The sequence below is a fragment of the Oxyura jamaicensis genome, chromosome 2 (genome assembly GCF_011077185.1).
Source record: "Oxyura jamaicensis isolate SHBP4307 breed ruddy duck chromosome 2, BPBGC_Ojam_1.0, whole genome shotgun sequence".
Lineage (NCBI taxonomy): Eukaryota > Metazoa > Chordata > Aves > Anseriformes > Anatidae > Oxyura > Oxyura jamaicensis.
The window spans coordinates 23190139-23210053 of NC_048894.1; the positions used below are offsets into that span (position 1 = coordinate 23190139).

General features: G+C 36.3%; 1 protein-coding gene across 3 annotated transcripts in view; it reads left to right on the forward strand.

The window, feature by feature from the left end:
- ZNF804B (zinc finger protein 804B) overlaps nucleotides 1-18759 on the forward strand; it is a 238895-nt gene extending 220136 nt beyond the window's left edge. For 2 of the 3 annotated variants that reach the window (XM_035318456.1, XM_035318459.1), the window contains exons 3-4: nucleotides 12200-12330; nucleotides 14712-18759. In XM_035318456.1, the coding sequence (XP_035174347.1) occupies nucleotides 12200-12330; nucleotides 14712-18408 (3828 nt within the window). In that variant the 3' untranslated portion in view covers nucleotides 18409-18759. The remainder of the gene's footprint in view (nucleotides 1-12199; nucleotides 12331-14711) is intronic. The other variant, XM_035318460.1, reaches the window with a different exon arrangement.
- Nucleotides 18760-19915: the final 1156 nt, after the last annotated feature.

The window sequence follows — 19915 nt, forward strand, 5'->3', positions numbered from 1 at the left end:
CGTAATTGATTCCTGTGGAGCTTTAAAGTCATGTTAATCAATGATGTTTGTGTTTGAGGAAATGTACAATGTACCTTGTATGTCTTTAACGGGCACTTATAACAGAAACAAATATTTAAAAGCAAACCAGAAACATTTCTGTACAGCACCAAGATAGCAATAAAGATGGTGGGATTAGTCATTTATTACCTTTTCTTAGTTAAAAGCATTAATTAACATATTTTAACGTGTCTCCAAGGGAAAAATAAAAGAGGTAACCCAGACTAATTATCATTTCTCTGCTTTAGCAATTTCATAATAATTAGGCTCCACCAGGAGCCATTAAAAAGATGAGGGCTCTTTAAACACCTTCTCATATTAAATTGCAAGGGAATATCTAGAGAAATGTAGATGATATTCATATGAATACCAAACAAATATATTAACACAGGTGATGGGACCATAAAAAACAAATGTTTCCTTAACACAAAGTTAACTTCTAAACACTTTTTTCCAACAGGAAATATTATTTTTAAAGCAGAATGCTTTGGCAGGAATGTGAGAAGTTCAGGAGCATTTTTCATTGGAAAGTTTTACATCATTTTGTTTTAAAACAACTTGAAATTGTTCATTAAGATTGAAATACACTGTTTCAACAGTGCAACCTTGAAAACATTTTAAAATAGGATTTGTAATATATGCACACATTATGTTTAATATTCTTGAGGTAAAAACAAATTATGAAAATTATCACTTTATAAACCATTTTGTTCCATTGTTTTTTAGATGAATTGACATCAAGTCACTTGGAAACAGTTTAAATTTTCATTTTTAATAAGTTCTCAAAATTTTACTTCCTCCAGTAAGTCTAAAAGGTAAATAAGTCACAAATGTTAAACTTTTCTGCTAAGCAGAAATTCTGCTTCTTTAAACAAATGTGTAAGTAGAGAGGAACTGACATAACCCCCGGGAACACTGTAGGAGACTCTGTTTGTAGTTAATGTTTCTCTACTTGTTTACAAACTTTAGCATGTTGAAGGATTCTTAGCTCTGCTTCCTTCAAAACAGACATTTCTAAGTACTGATGTTTAAAAGTGCAAATGCAGTCATGTTCCGTTGCTCTGTATTTACACATTTATATAGGACATGTGAAATGGTAACTTACTACTTGTATCGTGAACCTGCCTTAGATCTCCAAAATTAGGTAAGGATCTGATTGTGTGCAAGAACAGGAAGTCACAATTAATAGAGGAATTATTGGGTAAATTAATAAATAAAGTTTAGGGGCAAAATAAAACAGTATATTCAATTTAATTTATTACAATTGTTAAATTAATATTTATTAATATTTATTATTTCCTTTTACAAGGAACCCAAAATATTCAGATTAATCTCATCTTGTTCTTCACTTTAGTGCAAAATCCACTCTTCTCATCAGTTTCCACTGACAATTTTTTTCTGAGTTCAGCTTTTCATATTGTTTGAGCCTGGGTTACACCTGGCATTCAATTCAGTCACTTAATTATGGGTCTCAGTAACTCAGGTCAGATTCTGATTTCCTTTCCCTTTTGAAATTTAACACAGCATAATGTCCTGATGCATAGTTAAAAAGGAAAATTAAGATTCTGGCCTGCAGATTGAAAGCAATCATAAATTGGACCTGCATGCATGCAAAACAACAAGTCATATCTAAATCTATATATCTAAATCTAAACTTGGAGAACATGAGAAGAGTACAGTATATAGTGATTTTCTGTAATTTCTAGCAAATTGAAATAATTTCCCATATAATTCCTTATTTATTTCTGTAGTTCATCAAGCAGCACAATGTCTCCATTTTGACTCACCTAGGCCAAAGAATATAAAGTTACTCTCATCATGTTTTATATGAGATGGTGCATATTTTAAGAGGGTTGTTGTTCAATTTAAGTACACAAACTTACAATCATACTTTAATAAAAGAAATAACTCAAATTCAGGGCTGTAGAAAAGTACAAAGAACTAGAATAAGAAGCAGTGGTATAAATAAAAGATCAACTTCAAATTTTACAGCAATAAAATTTTGCTGGGAGCAAATAATAAAGTATACTCAAAATTTTAGAAGTGGCATAACATATTTTAAAAGCAGTGAGTGATAATTCAGCTTTATAGTGTTAAAAAGTTTCCATATCTACATAAAAACTAGTTTGTTTATAGCATTATTTGATGGTATTTGGGTGAATACAAACAGAGTCTAGAGCATGGGTAAAAGGGGAAGGGGGACATGAAATACTACTTTCCATTAGCTCCACAACGTGCAATTTGTTCATTTTCACCCTCTTTCCAGGGAACATTTTCCTGAGCAGTATTAAATTAATTTTAATGTATGGAATCACAATTGAAAGGTGTCAAGTTGCAGCTCAGTGATCTGTTACACAGCAGTGAGCTGAACCACATATCTTGACCATGTGCATGCTTTTAGCTCCCTGTCTTAGTGAAAGCCTTAGGCACTGTAGGTTACAACAGCAATATGTTCAAGAGAACCAAAAACAAATAACAGATTTCAAATGAATAATATTTTAAGCAAGTGGCAATAAAAAGGGTGCTGGATAGGCCAAAATGTCTTTGCCTTTATAAAATGGAAAATTAAGACATCATTCACACTGCACAGTTTGGCTATCTTTTACCTTGACACAATGAATTTGCTTAGGAAGCACTTTATTACTTTTGTGATTTCAGCAGGAAATGCAGATGAACTGGGACGTGAGATGGATAGGTCAAGAGGAGGGAAAAAAGGGCACTAAAATCAAAAGACACAGCACATAATAACTATGTGAGACAAATTTGGAAAATAAATAAAAATATATATTCAAAATAACCATTTATCAGTACAATTTACTGAGATATGTTCTCAGAAGGTTTTCTCAGATAATCAAAGGCTACACCAGGATGTGGCAGGAGTGAATTGCCCTGGAAAAAATAATGGGACAGCTGTTCATCTCTTCCTGTAACTAAACCAAAGACTGGAACATAAACTGCTTCCAATCCCATGCAGGAAGAAATTAAAATTAACAGATTATCCATCTGAATTTGTTGCCTCTGTGGACCTCCCTTCTGTCAAGAATAGTACAAAAATGCTTCAAATTACTGTATCTGGATTCATCTACATTATGGAACTCTATAAAACTGATCTTCAGCTTACACTTTATTAGTATCATGATGATCAACACAGGCATAAAGGAAATTTAGAAAAAAATGACATGATTGTGTTTAGTAAGTGCAAATGGCATGAAAACAAAAATAAAATCGAAAAAAAAAAACTGCAACATGCACTTACTTGAGGAAGCTAGTGTCATGAAGGTGGAAGAGCCAGCAAAATGGACTAGGAGGAGGAATTCAAATGGAAAGATGTGAGAGAAACTTAAGAAATTTAAAAGAACATTTGTCAGATAGCTTACAAATAAAAATCCCACAACTGAAAAAAAAAAGATCAAATAGGTAATAAACAGCTAATCCTGTTTAGAAGGAAAGTCAATTCTCTGTGGCTTAAATTTATAATAAAGGAGAAAAAGGAAAAATGGATAGTAAAGATCATAAATCAGAAGTGAAGAAATTGGAAAAAAGTGATAGAGGAAGTAAAAAGGGCAAAGGGAAAATTTGTAGTCATCAGAGGTAAGGGCAAGAAGGTTTCTGAAAGTATATTTAGGACATAAAGAATCTTCTGATCCAAATAGAAATGAGTTACTAGTCAGCCATGATGTAAAAAAAGAATATTTAATAAAGATTTCTGTTCTATACTTGGGGAATAGCCAAATGATTTAGTCATATTTCTGATGTTTATGATGATTGTGAAGTACCACTCTAGCATTAGCTAAGAAAAATATTAAACAGCATAATCTGAAACTAAATATTTTTATACCAGCAGATTCAGGTAACCCACACTTAATAGTGGGAAAGAGATGACCATACATTCTCACAACCATTAATGAGAATTTTTAATAAGTCTCAGGGCACTAGAGGAAGTTGCATGAAGCTAGAAACCATGCTAGTGTTTAAAGAGAATAAACAAGAAAATCTGTCATCCTGATATCAGTGCCAGGGAAAATGCTGGCATGGCTGATAGAGGATTCCATAAAATATTAAAGAACTATAATATAATTAATGTAATTTAATTTGGTTTATGTAAAATAGATCTTGTCAAAGTAACTTGGTTTTATCAGTTTATCTCTTAAAAGGATAAGAGATGTGTTTTGTGTTATTGGGAAGTTTCAGACAGATGACTATAAAAGACATTTGTGGCCTTTCTTATTGTTAAATAAGAATCTTATGTCATGGAGATGTCATTTATTGTTCCTCCTTTACTCTGATCTGCCATTTTTTTATAGTATTTTTCCTGGTTACCTCTAGCTCTCCTACTCCAGAAGACATCTACCTACTTTAAGCAAATAGAAGAGAAAGCATGTTTTGCTTTTGACTGAATAAGGAAAACAACCTAAAAGTATTTTTACAGATAGCTATTACTTCTTATTAGAAAAAGTGATATTCTACTTCCTTGAGACATTTGATGAGACTTTTGTTTATAGTTGGTTTTAATATTTGTCATGCACATACAGTTTTTCACCCTTTGCCCTGACCAAATACATTTTCATCTGAAGTGCAGTGAAAGGTACCTAGCGCAAAACATACATTTATTTCAAGTGCCTATTAAAATAACTCTTTTTAGTGATGAGCTTGTTCTCTAGCACAGTAGTACAAAGCCACAGTGTAGTGGTCTGCTGATTCAGCTTTCCTTTATGTAACCTATGGACATAGCACAGTATTTAGTAATGGGTATTTTTCATGCTTTATTGTAGTTCCTTCATCACTACCACAGTTTTTAAGAACCAGCTGATTATACAGGCAAATCAAATTCAGGACTTACTGTGTTTTAACCCCAGCAGGCAATTCAGCACCACACGGCTTCTGGCTCGCTCACCTCAGGTGGGATGGGGGAGAGAATAGGGAAGCTAAGAGTGTGAGGACCCACATACTGACAGTTTATGAGGTAAAGAAGAAGCCATGCACACAGTCAAGCAAAACAAGGAATTCACTCACTGCTTCCATCAGCAGGCAGGCGTCAGCCACTCCCAGAAAAGCAGGGCCTGTCAAGTGCCCTTGGGAAGTTCCTTGGGAAGACAAGTGCCATCACTTCAAACATCCCCCCTTCCTCCCCAGCTGTTATTGCCGAGCATGACACCCTGTGGGGTGGGTGGCATGACACCCCTTTGGGCAGCCTGGGTCAGCTGTCCAAGCTGTGTCCTCTCCCAGCTCCCTGGCCCGGTGCACTGGCCAGGCAGAGCGTGGAGTAGGAGAGGCCTTGGCTCTGGTGAGCACTGCCAGCAACAACTACACATCCATGTGTTACCATCATTGTTCTCATCTTATATCCCAAACACAGCACCATACAAGCCTCTACAAAGAAAAATAACTCTATCCCAGTCAAAACCATGGCACGTTTAATTCAGATGTCTGGCATCTTTCGTCTTGTTCCAATGGGCTTATAAAGAGTAAGATGTACTAATTAAACACACATTTGTGAGTGCTGATTTAGCTTCTTCCCTATTCTTCTCATAAATAATTCCATCTCTCTTTGCTTTCATTTCTTTATTTGTAAAATAGTATCATGGTAAAAGTGCCTGTTTCATAAGACATCTGAGATTTGTATCCGTAAAGTGTTATATAAAATGTATGCAAAATCATGTCTGTTATCATTACTGTTACTCTGAAAGTCTGATGACTACATTGAAGGAGTTCTGAGGCCATGCTTTACACCCACCTTTTGAATTCTTGGATAATTCAGACTTAAATGTAGACTTAAATCCCTTAAAATGTAAGTGATATTATATTTCACCTGCTACAGCCAGAACAAGGAAACACTAAGTGGTGAGATAGGCTTCAAAAAAGTGGGAAAAAAGCTTAAAAATTTCTTAAGTAAGATTACAATTAGTATTTGATTTTATGAAATTGTCATAATAGTTTATTCTCTTTGAGATCTTTACATGGGAAAGAAAAAAAAATTAAATGAGCTCTTGTTTTTCTCTGGCTGAGAATCAGCACCAGAGACCCCATGAGTCAGGCTGCATATAAATATGCAGTGAAGACACAGTCCTTGTCTCAAGATTCTTATTTTTCAAATGTGTTGCTTTTACTAGGTAAATTACTCTGTATTCCAAAATGACACTGGATGTGTCTAATCAAATAGTACAGTACACAGCCAGCTTGCTGGACCATATGACAATAAATTCATTGGAACTGATATAAATGTGGGTGGTCAAGCGGAGCATATGCTGAATCCACAAATAGCTCAGTCCTTCAAACAAGTGAATTGCTGCCACAAAGTGCCTGTTCTATCTTTTACCCTGCAGAAATGGCCTCCCTGCAATCCATCTATTTTAACATTACTTTGGGGTTTCTCATGAGCTATACAAATGTACCCTGAATTTCATTAGTCCAAACTCTTACTTTAGGCAATGGTTGAAATCAGTTTAAGCAGCAAGAATATTCGCTGATCTGGTTGAACTGTAAGAAGCTCTCACAGAAAAGACAGAGATAAGCAGTGGTAGATCCTGTTTCTTTCTGGTATCAAGACCCATTGCTCTAGATCAGATCATCTTTCTACAAAGATTTAGCAGTCGTTTCTATGAAGGAACATGAAAACAAACACCTGATTGTAATTTTTTCTTTCAATTGGTTCTGTTATCAACAACTCATTCATTGATGGGCATGTCTAAGGACTGATTTTTTCCCCTCCTGCTGTCATCTCATTCCCTAACACAATCATGCAAGGATATTTTCTTTTTATCTTCCATTCATTCCTGATAACAATATTGAATCCATTATGATTGGCTATAATAAAATATACCCCCAAAATAGTCACTATCACACACTTCAAAGGGATCTTTTACTATTTATGTGTAAAACACGACAATTTGTCAGGTAATTTTTGAGTTTCATATCTCCTGGTTAATTTCCATAAGTAATAGCCTTCCATTTTTATTTTTAGGATTTTATTTGTTATAGTAAAAGCAAATTTCTTCTTTGTTGTTTCCCCTATTTCACTTAGAGAATTAAGACTATAAGACATGAGATGACATCTAATTTTGTTTTCTAGTAACTTTATTATTCTCATTTGATGGTTTGCAGTGTAAAATCATTTTATAAATAATATACTTAGTTCCAGTCTTAGGCAAGAGAATAATTACTGAAAATCACATTCCACTTTTTTTCCTCATTTAACCCTTCTATGGTGAGTTTGATTAGAATTCAATTAAGGAGTTTTTCAGCAAAGTGGAAATAAATCTTTAAGACAATAATCATGCACTCAAACACTTTAGTTTATGGACTTGAATTCAGAGAAGGCTCTTTACATATGGCAGGCCTCATATAGATGAAGCTGACTGAAGTAAGCAGAGATGCATACGTTTCTATTTGGGGCTACAGTGCCTTACAGTGATGAATGTTTTATCACATACATTGAATGTGAATAATATTCAGAAATAAAATATCTGAATGTAAGTGGAAAAATTTTCTTAACTCAAGCTGACCTGATATTTTCTGATTTAATGGATGAAATTTTAACATTTTTTTCCAAACCTACCTTCTATTTAAATCCACATAGTTACACCACTGAGAACAAAAACATGATTTGCTTCTCAATATACTTGCAGCAACACTTATTTGACCCAGTATCTGAAGTAGAGATACTGAGACTCCCAAGTAGATCTCTATAATGAGGTGAATGTGACCTCTGGCAGAATTCTCAAAAGAAGTAATTCTCTCCCAGTACTACATTCCCTCTGGTCCTTAAATTGAGAGAAAGTGAACAAGAGAAAAAGTGGTTCTTGAAGCCAGCAACCACCTAGAGAAGGAGGGGTGAGAAATCTGGCAGGGAAATGACCAAGACAAGAAATCAGGAGTGAGAGAAGAACAAATATCTTCTCTATACTTCTCAATGTATTTGTGTTCTTAACCAGTACTGCAAGCTCAATCTCTTCACTTTTTTTTTTTTTTTTTCTGTATATCCCCTGTCAAATTAATCACTTTGAAATGCAGATTATAAAAACCTTATCTTGTCAATTGTTTCATAAAAAAATAAAAAATGAATAAGCCCAGAAGTCTTTCTCAACTTTCTTTCTTTTATATATGCAAAAATTAACACTAGTACAAACAACTCTTTTATGGAACCTGTAAACTTGAATACTACCTGTAGTGGTGACAATGTACCAATCGCACACTCTTCCTCTATCAAAAGTGGTCCATGTCTGAGATAGTCACCATTAATACCCTTTGTACCCAATGAAAAGAAAGATATTTTTACATCTCACTTTACCCCACTGGTTTAAGATGAGGTGATTAGGTCCCTAAAAGTGCTAATTTCTCTTCAGTAGTTATAAAGAAAATCTAAGAAACTGCCACAGGCATCTAAATTTGTTGAGATTAATGACAATCCAGAGAAATGCTCCTCTTCATGTGTTCATGTGGAGGAATAGAAATCAGGATCAAGCTCTGGAAAGAAAGTAATCCTACTACTGAAAATGGAGTCAATGGTAAGTATGCTACAGGTGTATTGGCCACAACAAAGCAACAATTAAAAAAAAAAAAATCTGGTAGAAGTTGCTAAAGTACAATAGTACAGTACAGGTATAGTATTTGGCCACTGATGTTTCCTGGCTAACAAATGAAGGTAACAAAGATAGGTAACACCATTGGTAACACCATTGACTCATTTGGATCCCCTGATGAATCATACCAGAGTTCGGGGGGGGAAATAACATTCAGCAATTTTTGAGTTGGTCTTATATAGATGAACCAATATGACTCAGCCATGGTTATATAAGTAAAGTGTTCCATAGTAGTGAAAATTACTTTGTGGTCATTTAATAGTCTGTGTGGGTTAAAAAAAAAAAAAAAAAAAAAAAATACTTTTAGATATGGCAGTATCCACATGCACATTTACATGAAAAACAGAGAAAGAATAGAACCTAAGTCTAAATATGAAACATAATTCCGTGGCAATGATATTTGTAGCAGGTGAAGGACGGAACACTAAATTGCTATTAAATAAATCATAATTTATTATACGTGCCTATATTTGGATGCCCAGTTAAGTACCTAATTACATGAAAAAAGAAATTGCCATGTAAAGTGATGTTAATTTTCAAGCACACCTGCTGAGCTTAGGGTTGTCATTCAGGTACCTCCTCAGTTGCATGCTGTTGTTCACCACCTGTGAAAAATATTTGCATGCCTGTCAAAAGACTGGCACACGTTATTAGTGAGGAAAACCATGGCTTTTGCAGGTTCAGTGGGCAGTCCCGTGGTCTATCCAACATAGATGACAAATTTCATTACAATTCCTAACAGGAGCTCTGGCAGTGCAGCTTTTTTGTTTTGATGAGGGCATGTGCAGGGAGAGACCCTTTCTCTGCTCAGACTGTAGATGCTTTTGATTTCTTGGTTTTCATCTCCAGTTGATGAGTGCTCAGCTACACTTACCTATATTTTTTGCATTCTTTTCTCTTCTTCCTTGACACATTCTGTATGCCATTAGAGAGCAAAAAATACCGGTAGGACTTCTATTCTTAGTGTTGGTCCATTTGCTTTGTTGATTATCATCCTAACTGTCAAAGAAGTGAAATGGCATTGCTTTGCAGTACCTGCACTCCATAGTACTAGCATGCACATTGTTCTTTGTTTTCTTGACAGGTAGAAACTGTTTCTGTTTTTCCTCATGAATGCTTTATGTGTGATACCAAACAGCTCATGGTGACAACTAAAACACAGCAAGCAGCACTGAACGACATTTCTCAAATGTATTTCTTTGCCCTTTATTCACATGGAAGATGCTAATAAGACTCAAGACTCTGTGTGTTTTTTCATGGAAAATAGAATCTTTACTGCTTAAATATCTTTACACTCATGTAAAAATGAAAGATGACAGAAAGCTTGTTCTGGGAAGATTATCTGGTTTACTTTACAGCTTTGGCTTTAACATATTACTAAAAAGATATGTCTTTCTTGGACCAGCAGTAATGTTGTCTTACATATTTGTCTAATTTATTGTAAACTACAGGCAAAAATGTTGAGGGAATGGAATGCTAGATGGACAGGGAGGGGGACGGGAAAAAATAAAAAATTGGTGGAATAACCATTTCTTTCCAAGGAACTGAATTCTAAGTGTTTTAAAGAGGACCTTGGAGAGGTTCTGTTTTGGAGTCTAGTTTGGTGAAATACTAAATATCGCAGCTGATAGAGGATTTCCAGAGATATATATGGATTAGGCAGACTGAAAAGGTTTCTGATTAATACAGTTAAACTTTCAACAGGCACCAGGTGGCAGGATGGTTCTTGCTGGTTGGAGCTGCACAAGTTCCCTGAGCCTTTCTGGCCTTCTCCTCCCTATCCAAGGGAATTTGTCCATGGGAAGACATCAGGCAGGTCACTGACAGCTCTTAAGCTCCCTGGACAGCTGATTCCTGGACAGCCCAACTCTCTCTAGCTCCATATCAGTGCTCAGAAGCACAAGTCTCAGGGTCCAGAAGGCTGGGAGCAAACAAGAAACTTAGTCTCACAACATATTTTTTTCTCCTAACAAATGCTCTCTGGCTTTTTCATTTTTAATTTATTTTTTAATCATTTTTTCACAAATATAGTTGAAGGAGAGTTGACGTGACCATGATGAGAGATACCCACCACAGCTTTCCAGCATGCTTCACAGAACATAATCAGAACCTGTATCACCTCTTTCTCCCAAGGGTTCCTGTGTGTCTCTCTGTAATATTATGCCATCACCATTAAATGGATGACTTAATATTTCTCTAATTTTAGTTGAAGAAGAAGAAGAAAAAAAAAAAAAGAAAAGAAAAGAAAAAAAAAGGAACTACCATCTCTTTAGATTTTATAAAACAACACAGCATTTTATTTTATTTTTTTTTCATATTCACTTTGTCTTCATCTACTGAGAAAAGCTATCTGTCTCTCCAGAAAGCAGTTCTTTCATGCATTTGTCGTTCTCTTGAGACACTATAAGTGTGTCTCTCTGTCTTCAACTTGGTACCTCAAACACAGATCCCTAATGGCCTGTGCAGAGGTCTGTGCAGTCACGGCAAGACTTTTGAGCAGCTTTTTCTGCCTATTCTGGAAATATAAGTCCCATGCAGTGTCTCCTTCAGATTGAGGGGCAAGTGGATGCTGGGGTTCAGCTCTTAGTCCTGGTCATCAAGGTTTCCAGTTTAGATATCTGACTCAGTGTACCTGAGCTCCATTCTCACTTATGAACCTCCCTTCCCCAGACACCCTGGTGCTGGGAAGCTGGTGAGGGGAGCAACTTATTTTTGCTGTGGAGAATGGAAATATGGACCTGACTTGGGAAGTACATGTTCCTGAGTCGTAATGTTGGGCATGACCCACAGAGACCTAGAGACCACAGTGAACTCAACGTCCAGATAGCACCACTTTTTTATAGAGGATATTTTTGACACTTTTTTTTTTTTTTGTCTTATTTTCTTTCACTTTGATTTACACTATCAGCACCACAAAACCATGTAATAAAAATGTAATAAAGGCAAAGAATTTTGCTTTCTCCAATAGGAATTATCTGACTTACAGATGTCTGAGGTGATCCAGAAAATTTGTGAATATACCCATAAAAGAATTTCCTGATGGAATCTTTCAGACAGTAGTTCTCTCCTCTGAATAACAAATGCAGTCTTAAAAAGCTACAGAACCAACACAGAGACACACATACATCCATGCATACCTGTGCAAGTATAGAGATCTATAAAATACACACACAAGCTCAGATTTATTCCAGTATATGGCTATGGATTGAATTCCAACTGACTGAATATGACAGGAAAATTCCAGCTGAATTAAATGGAAGACAGTTTTGTACATGTATTTGTAGACAACAGAAGATACGTGCATGCATAAGACAAATATATTTCGGGATTAAAATCTGTATCTATGAATGAAGGTTTTATTCATATGTGGGTATATATCAGCTAAGTAGTGATGGCTAAATCATATAATTTTGTTGTGCAAAAATAGAATTTTCAATATCTTCTTAGAGTGATAGCATTTGAAGAATATTCTTACTGTCCATTTATATATTAGTTTCACCAAGGGCAAATAAATTGAGTTAGAGGTAATGCATATACTGTTTACAAATATAATCCCTTCTCTTTTTACTTGTTTCACACAGAGATTGAAAGACTTGAAACAAAGGGAATTTGCTCGAAATGTGGCTTCAAAGTCATGGAAAGATGAGAAGAAACAGGAAAAAGCACTCAAGCGGCTCCACCAGCTCGCAGAGTTACGGAAACAGTCAGAATGGCAAGTATTTAAAATTTATATTACATTTTAATGCCTACTTTCCTCAATCCCAGAAGAAATCTCCAAATTTTTACTCCTACATTCTGTAATGGACAGAGATTGCATACATTGTAACCTACTTTCAGCTATCCCCAATTCCTAATGTTCCTGTTCTGTAAACCATAAAATTGAAAGTCCCTGAATTAATTACATGCTATTTGAAGGTTTGTGTTTTTCTCTCCTGTAACCAGTTAATCTAATCTCTTCTGAACTGAGTGGTTTGGAGATTATTTTATATCACCATTTTACCTTATTAAAACTGACCCGTGTAGATTAGTATAACTGTCTTATCATTTTATATTAAGCTAACATGAGAGGAAAGCCACCCTTTTAACACTGGTCTGCTGGTGCCTGATCTGTAAATCATTTTCATTAATTTCAATATACTGAGATTATCCTCGCAGTTTCTGTGTACACTAATGGAAATATCATTATGTGAATGGAAAATAAGTAATTAACTCAGTTAAGTTTACACAGTACTGTTATGCATATGAAGATACAGTATGAAGTCTACACTAATAAAACCTTACATTTGAGAAATCTCCTTTGTTTAATGATACTGAATGCTTCAGTAAAATAGATTTCTACAGACCAATTGTTTATGTTAATCTATGACCGTAATGAGTTAAGTAGATAATTAAACTGGCATCCTTTTTAATTCATATTAACTTTACAGTACCGTAGAAATAATAACACTAAGAGTTTATTATACACTCATTTTGGCCAATGTAATTGCTTTTATGTAATATGCTGAAATATAACAGTTTAGTGTTAATGTATCACTTTTATGGTTACAACTCAATTTTCATACAGATCTACTGAAAAAAAATGTAACTGCCTGTGAAAAGATGTCTTTATGTCTATGTACTTGAAGATGTAGTTTCAGATAGACCGATAAGATCAGTAGTAAAAAGTCAGGTCTGAATGAGACAGGAAGGGAACAACTGGGTCTGCTTATAGAAAGAGCTACAAGTCCCGCGTCCCTTACAGAGAGTCTGGAAATACAGCACGTGCTATTCCTGTTGGTAATGACAGATTAATTCAGGGATGGCTGAGATATGCAATCTTAGCTGTTGTCCAGGAAAGACAGAAAGTCAGCCTCACTAGGCAAAAGTTTGTGCACACACAACTGTTATCGTCCCTGAATACTGTGTCTCAGGTTCCAGCAGGGTTCTTTACAACAAGCTAATACAAAATGAAAACAAAATTACTGTTAATCTGGTGCACAGAAAAACTGGGGAAAAAAATATAAAATAAAATAAAATAAAATAAAATAAATCTTTATTTTGCTATTCTAAGGAGATTTTCAAAAAGATCTCTTTATATGCTTTCTACAAGACAGAATTCCTTCATGATGGACTTGTATCTTCTGATGCTATATTTGTGGGAAATGTAAATTTATTCTCAGAAATGCACATATATTCTTCTACTCTGAGGTGACCCTACCCCAGGGAGTCTTTATGTTGTTCCCACTGATGGAGATCAATGATTTTTATAACACTTATAAAACATGCTAGCCTATTTATAGATAACTGCTATGCAGATCTGGCAGTTGTAATTTACTTGCAGATGTTTAAAATACTTTCTAATTTTTAATCAAACTCTTTACTGAAGCAGCTTCCAAAACTGTTTCATGTAAGTGTATTGTAGGCTTTGATAGACAACTTATCTAATGAAATGCATGTTTAAAATATTAATTTGAATAACATTTGTTTGGTTTCTATGTACATCTCATCTCTAGTGGAAAAAGACGATAGTCGTTCCAGTCATTCCATTTATATAAACATTGATTGCAAACAATCAACAATTCACCATGTTTGTTACGTTCTTCTTAGACTACATTGATTTTTATTTATTTATTTATTTAATTTTAGTGCAAGAAAAGTAAGCCCCAGATTTAAAATCTGCGAGTTTTGGGGAAGAAGGAAAATATAATTAATTGAAATAAAATATGGGAGGAGAAAATACAACAAAGAAAGCCAAATGATGATTGATAATGAGAGTGTTGATGTTGCCATTAATATTGATGGAAATCCACCTTGCATCCTTTCCCCCACCAATGTTTAGAGATAGTATTAGCATTAATATCTCTGAATATTTCACAAAATCATTTATTGTGGAATAATATAAAGGTAAAATAAAATTTGCTTTTTAACCTAAACACACACACGAAGGAAGCAGAATACTTCTTTTTCTGCTACAGAGGCTGATTGTGCAGATGTTATGGGTGGAAATGTCTTATGAGTGGCACTCTTTTACCAGATATGTATTGCCAAATGTGTTTTCTATTTTAACTTGGTTACTTAATTAATAACACCATGTTTTTATTTATTTTCTTACAGCATCACTGGAAGTGGACCAGTGCTTAAAGCCCCCAGATTAGTCACGGAAAAGCAGCAGTCACCAGATGGAGTTTTCCTATACAAGGGTGGCATGGTCACAGCTGGTTCTCAAAGTACCACTGCAAGTGAAGGACAAGGTTTCTCCAGCAGTATACTAGAGAAACAGCAGTTTATCATAAGCAGGCACCATTCACCTACTAAAAGACGCCACGTGCTTCGAAATCAAGTCTCACAAGTGTTCCCAGATAGCACCAATACTTCTCAAAGGGCAGGGGTGTCTTTCTCATTTTCTAAAAAAGCCCCTTTGAAGCTTGAGTCCTCAGCATCAGTCTTCAGTGAGAACTCTGAAGAAGGAAATGATTGTAGTGAATCCCCCAACCATAAAACAAAGCAAGCTCTTGAGGGCTGTCGTTATGGCACAATTTTGGAAGAGGATATAAAAACAGGCCTGGATAAAGAGCCACCTATTCCACAAGATCAAATGGATTTGGATAACAGTGCATCAAGTCATGGAGCTGTGAAACTTAAAATGCTAAAAGAAAATGATAAAAGTAGTAATAGAGAAATAGAAGAAAAGGTCAGTGTTCATCCTTCATTTTCCAAAATCAAAATGCAACTTTCAAATTTGGATCTTTCAGGTTCACTTAGAGAAAGAGATCAAGAGAGTAAACTGAATGAGTCTGAACAATTGTTGGAAACTCTCATTTCACCTTCATGCCAAACTAACAGTTTTTGTATACAGCCAGACCCCTACAAGCACAGCAATGCCCAACTGTCTGACCAGTTACCTGAGCTCCCACAACAGCCAGTGCCTGAGCTGACATTTTCAAGCAACATTAGTGACAGTCCTGGGGTGGTAAAGAAGGAAAGATCTTTGGAGGTGTCAGAAACCACAAATGGAAATACAGAATCACCTTCTAGGGAGACTGTGGTTAAAGAGCCTAAGCCCCAGGAACTGCCTTTCCTCCATGTAGTGAGCAAAGATGGCAGCACTGCTCTGCAGTGGCCCACAGAATTACTTTTGTTTACAAAAACTGAGCCCTGTATTTCATATGGCTGTAATCCATTGTATTTTGACTTCAGACTCTCTTTAAATCACAGAGATGGTAAACAGCATGAAACAAACAAAGAAGGCTGTAAAGAGTACTCTATAAATAAGACTGCAGATGAAAATGAAGCCTCAGGTTTAATAAAACACAAGCAAATGTCAAATGAACAAGATAATCAGTTGTTGAAACCAAAGAAGATGAAAGGTTCCCTAAATCCAAGACAGGCCAAGCAAAAAGCTGAGTCAGGGAAAGAAATAGGGAAAGAAATGAACAAAAATGGTCAAAAATATATTTCAGATTATTTGAATGAAAATATACCCAAAGTGCCTGCTTACCTTGATGTCTCACAAAAGGATTATATGACAGAAAAAGGTCTTCATACAACACCACAGAAAAGATCTTTAAAGCATCATTTCCATAGCTGTGAAAGAAAAAAACAGAGCATTAGAAATGAAAGCATTTCCTTTTCTGCTTTTATGTCTAGGATTAAAAAGACTAAAGCTGCAAAATGTCATTTAATTTATTCTGAAGAAAATCATGAAAACCAAAATGACTGCAGATCCATTCAAGATGTGGCTAGTTGCAGCAGTGACATAAGTGACAGTGGAAAAGATTCTAGTGGAAGTTTCCTTAGTTATAAATCTGGTTCAAACAGCAGGTATTCAGAAAATGAAGAAAGTGGAAGTTTTACAAGATGCTGGAGATTTCTATCTCCTCAAAAGTCCTCCTTTGACAGACATTCTAGCTATTCTGACACTTCGGTTAGCAGTACAAGTAGCTACGTGAGCAGTTCCTCTGGTCCCACATCAAAAAATCAATGCAGAAATCATTTGCTTTTTTGTTGCAAAAGGAAAAGCAAGACACAAGCAAGGCACAAATGTAAACACAGAAAGCACAACTGTATTTTTACTTCTGATGATGCATATGATAATTATCTTTGCCATGTTAGAAGTCATAGAAGTAGAAACTGCACACAGAGGGGCACAATTAAATATCAAAGATGTTCAAGACATAAAGTATTACACCGCAGAGATAGATCTAAACACAGCAGATGTAGACACCAGCATTTTGGCAGAGTGCATAGTAGAAGTAGAAGCTACAATGGATCCAAAAGTTCTTCCACCACAGAATCAAGAAGCAGTGAGAGCTCATCTAGCAGCAGAATATCAAGAGGTAATAGTGCAGGGTCCTTCTTAAAAGAGACTAATAACTGTGAGAATAAAACAAAAGAGGATGCAGAAAGAGATTCTAACAGCAAAAGAGGAAACAATGGAACTACACATTGTGAATCTCTGAATGTAAACAGCCAGACAAAAAACTTTGCTACCTGCTCTTCTGAAACCTTGGCTAAAGACATATGTGGAAAAAGAAAGTCACTGACAGCCAAGTTATTGTTGGAAAGAGTGCGGTCCAAGAAAACCCAAGAACAAATGCATGATTCAGAGAGGTTTTCAAACATTTGTGGTATGGAATTAAAGGATCTTTCACAAAGTCACTTTGCGGTTCAGTTTTCATCATCAGTAGGTGACACAGCGATGTTACCTTTGCCAGAGAAACTGCTAAGCACAGGTAAAAATGACATAGGTCAAAATGAAAGTCCATTGGAAAGCAGTGTGAAAAGAAACAAATCTGAAATTTCAGAGATAACCAACATTGCTCGTTCAACTGGGACTGATTATGATCATTGTCTTTTTAAAGACATAATTAAAATAGGAACAGGCTATCAGAGCCCGAGTGTAAAAAGGAGCACAGCAATAAAGGAACAATCCAATCTCTTCATTAACGAAGTACAACCCTTTAAACAAAGCTGTGACCCAGTACCAAATGATTTCCCTGGTGCTTTTTCCTCTAAAAGATATTCTGTTGTTGCTAATTCAACAGAGACCAAAGAAGAACTACATGATGTAAACATGGACTCGAACATGGCAGAAGGCAGTTCAGACTCTCTTTGTGACAACGCTATGCAGAACTACAATGACACAGTAAATGAACTAGAAGTGTACACTAAATCCATCTCCCCTCCTCTAACACAGCAGCCTATAACATTTTCACCAGAAGAAGTAGACAAATACAGATTGCTGCAGCTGCAAGCCCAGCAGCATATGCAGAAGCAACTTCTGGCAAAACACCTGAAAGTTTTGCCTGCCCCAGGACCAGCTGCCTTCTCTGCAACACCAGCAGTTCCCACCATCCCCGTTCAGCAGCATGCTACTGTCACCACTATCCACCATACACTGCTGCAACGCTTTGCTGTCTCCGCATCTGTATATCCCCATGGTAGCCATCTCTCCCTGGCACACCTCCGTCCCCTCTCTCAGGCACATTTCACCCCTATATCACTTTCTCCATTAGCACCAGCCCTCATTCCTGCCCACCCTGCTTTGCTGGCAGGACACCCGTTGCACTTGGTCTCCACCACCCCTACTCACCCTTCCCCACTGAACTTCCCCATACTGCCACATGCTGCGTACATCCCAGCCTTATTTACACCACACTTGAATGCAGCCACACCTCCTGCTATACATCCAAATCCCATTGTTCATCCGTTGTTCCAAGGTCAAGATTCCCATCATCATTCTTGCTCTAGCCAGACCCAACAGTTACCTACAATAAAAGAAATTTTTGGTGTTTCTAGTTATTTAAACTAGCCCATACAATTGCACCATGGCTCCAGAAACAAATTTAAAGAAAAAAGATATCCAGTGTTCAATCACATATCCGAGGGGAAATCTACTCTTCTGCTGTACAAAATGGCAAATATTTTAAAGTACAAGTGTTGTCTGACTGCATATGAATGTTGATTTGTTTCTCATGTCACAGTATAAAAGCAGTTTTAAAGCCTGTCTTGATACCATCACAAGAAATACAGGGTCCAGCTAATGTCACATTGCAGAAGGTTTAGAAAGAACAGCCAGAAGTGAAGCCTGTTACTGTCAGTAGGAAGAGGACCACAGCACTCGGGCACAAGACAAAGAACATCAACAATGACAGGTGTTTTAAAGTAACCATTTAACAGGTGTTTGACAGGTGTTTTAACTACCCATTTAAGGTAGTGCAATCTTGACACACCTCAAAGATTTGCTTTTATGAGGATTTAAATGCAATGCTTGATCTATGTAAGGCCTTTCAGAATGAGCCAAAAAGACAGAACTTGGGACCACAAGTACCTGGTTCTGTTTCCCAGCCATAATTAGGAGAGCCTCATAGTGGTAGGCGATGAGTTGACATTGGTAGAACAGGGTCATCGCAACATCTCAAAGTTACTTTAGTGATTTTATCACTGGGATATGTTGCTTGGACAGTGTAAAGGGAATATTGTCTGGCCACAAATAGATAACAAAAATACACCCTTATTGTAGGGGGTTCTTTGCTGGCACAAACACTGCTAAATTTTTCCCCCAGCCAAGATTCCGAGAAGGCAGGAGAAGGAAAGTGATGAAACCAAACTCTTTGGCATTGCCTGCTGTGGCTGTTGCACAAAGTATGTCAGGGTTAGGGTGCAGCAGCCCAGAATTGCAATTCAGATAGTGCAGGCCTTGAACCTTGGAGGTCACTGGCCCACAAGGTAATTCTTCTTTCTTGCCAACAAAGCTCTGATATGTTGGGGAGAGTCTCGCCCAAAGTACATGCAAATATATTTCACCCCTTTCACAAATAACATAAACAACTGGCTGGTTTTATAAAATCATTATGAAATTCATAAAAATACAGCAGTAGAATTCTGAGCAGAAACTGGCTTTCCAGGTCATGTCTCATGAAAAACCATGTCATACAACCATGTCACAGTTCTCATAAGTACAAGGTGTACTGAATCTAAGCAAACATGCCAAGTTTCTAGCATGGCTTCCCAAACTGAACTTGCAAACTGAAGTCTTGCATCTATCTAACTTTCAGGGTAATGTGTAGTTGAAATCTCTGAAAATAAGTGTGTTTCTGAAAATAGGTAAGGGCTTCAGCCTCTCTTTGAATGGCATTCTTTGGATATTTTTATAATATTACTAACTTGCCATGGGATATTTAGCAAGAAATTAAGATCATAATTGTGGCTAGACTACAGGCCTGCCGCCCAATATAATTGGATAGTGAAGTGTCTGACAGACAATACCTGTTTATTTGGATTTGAAGCATTTGGAATAATTTCAATTCACTTACAAT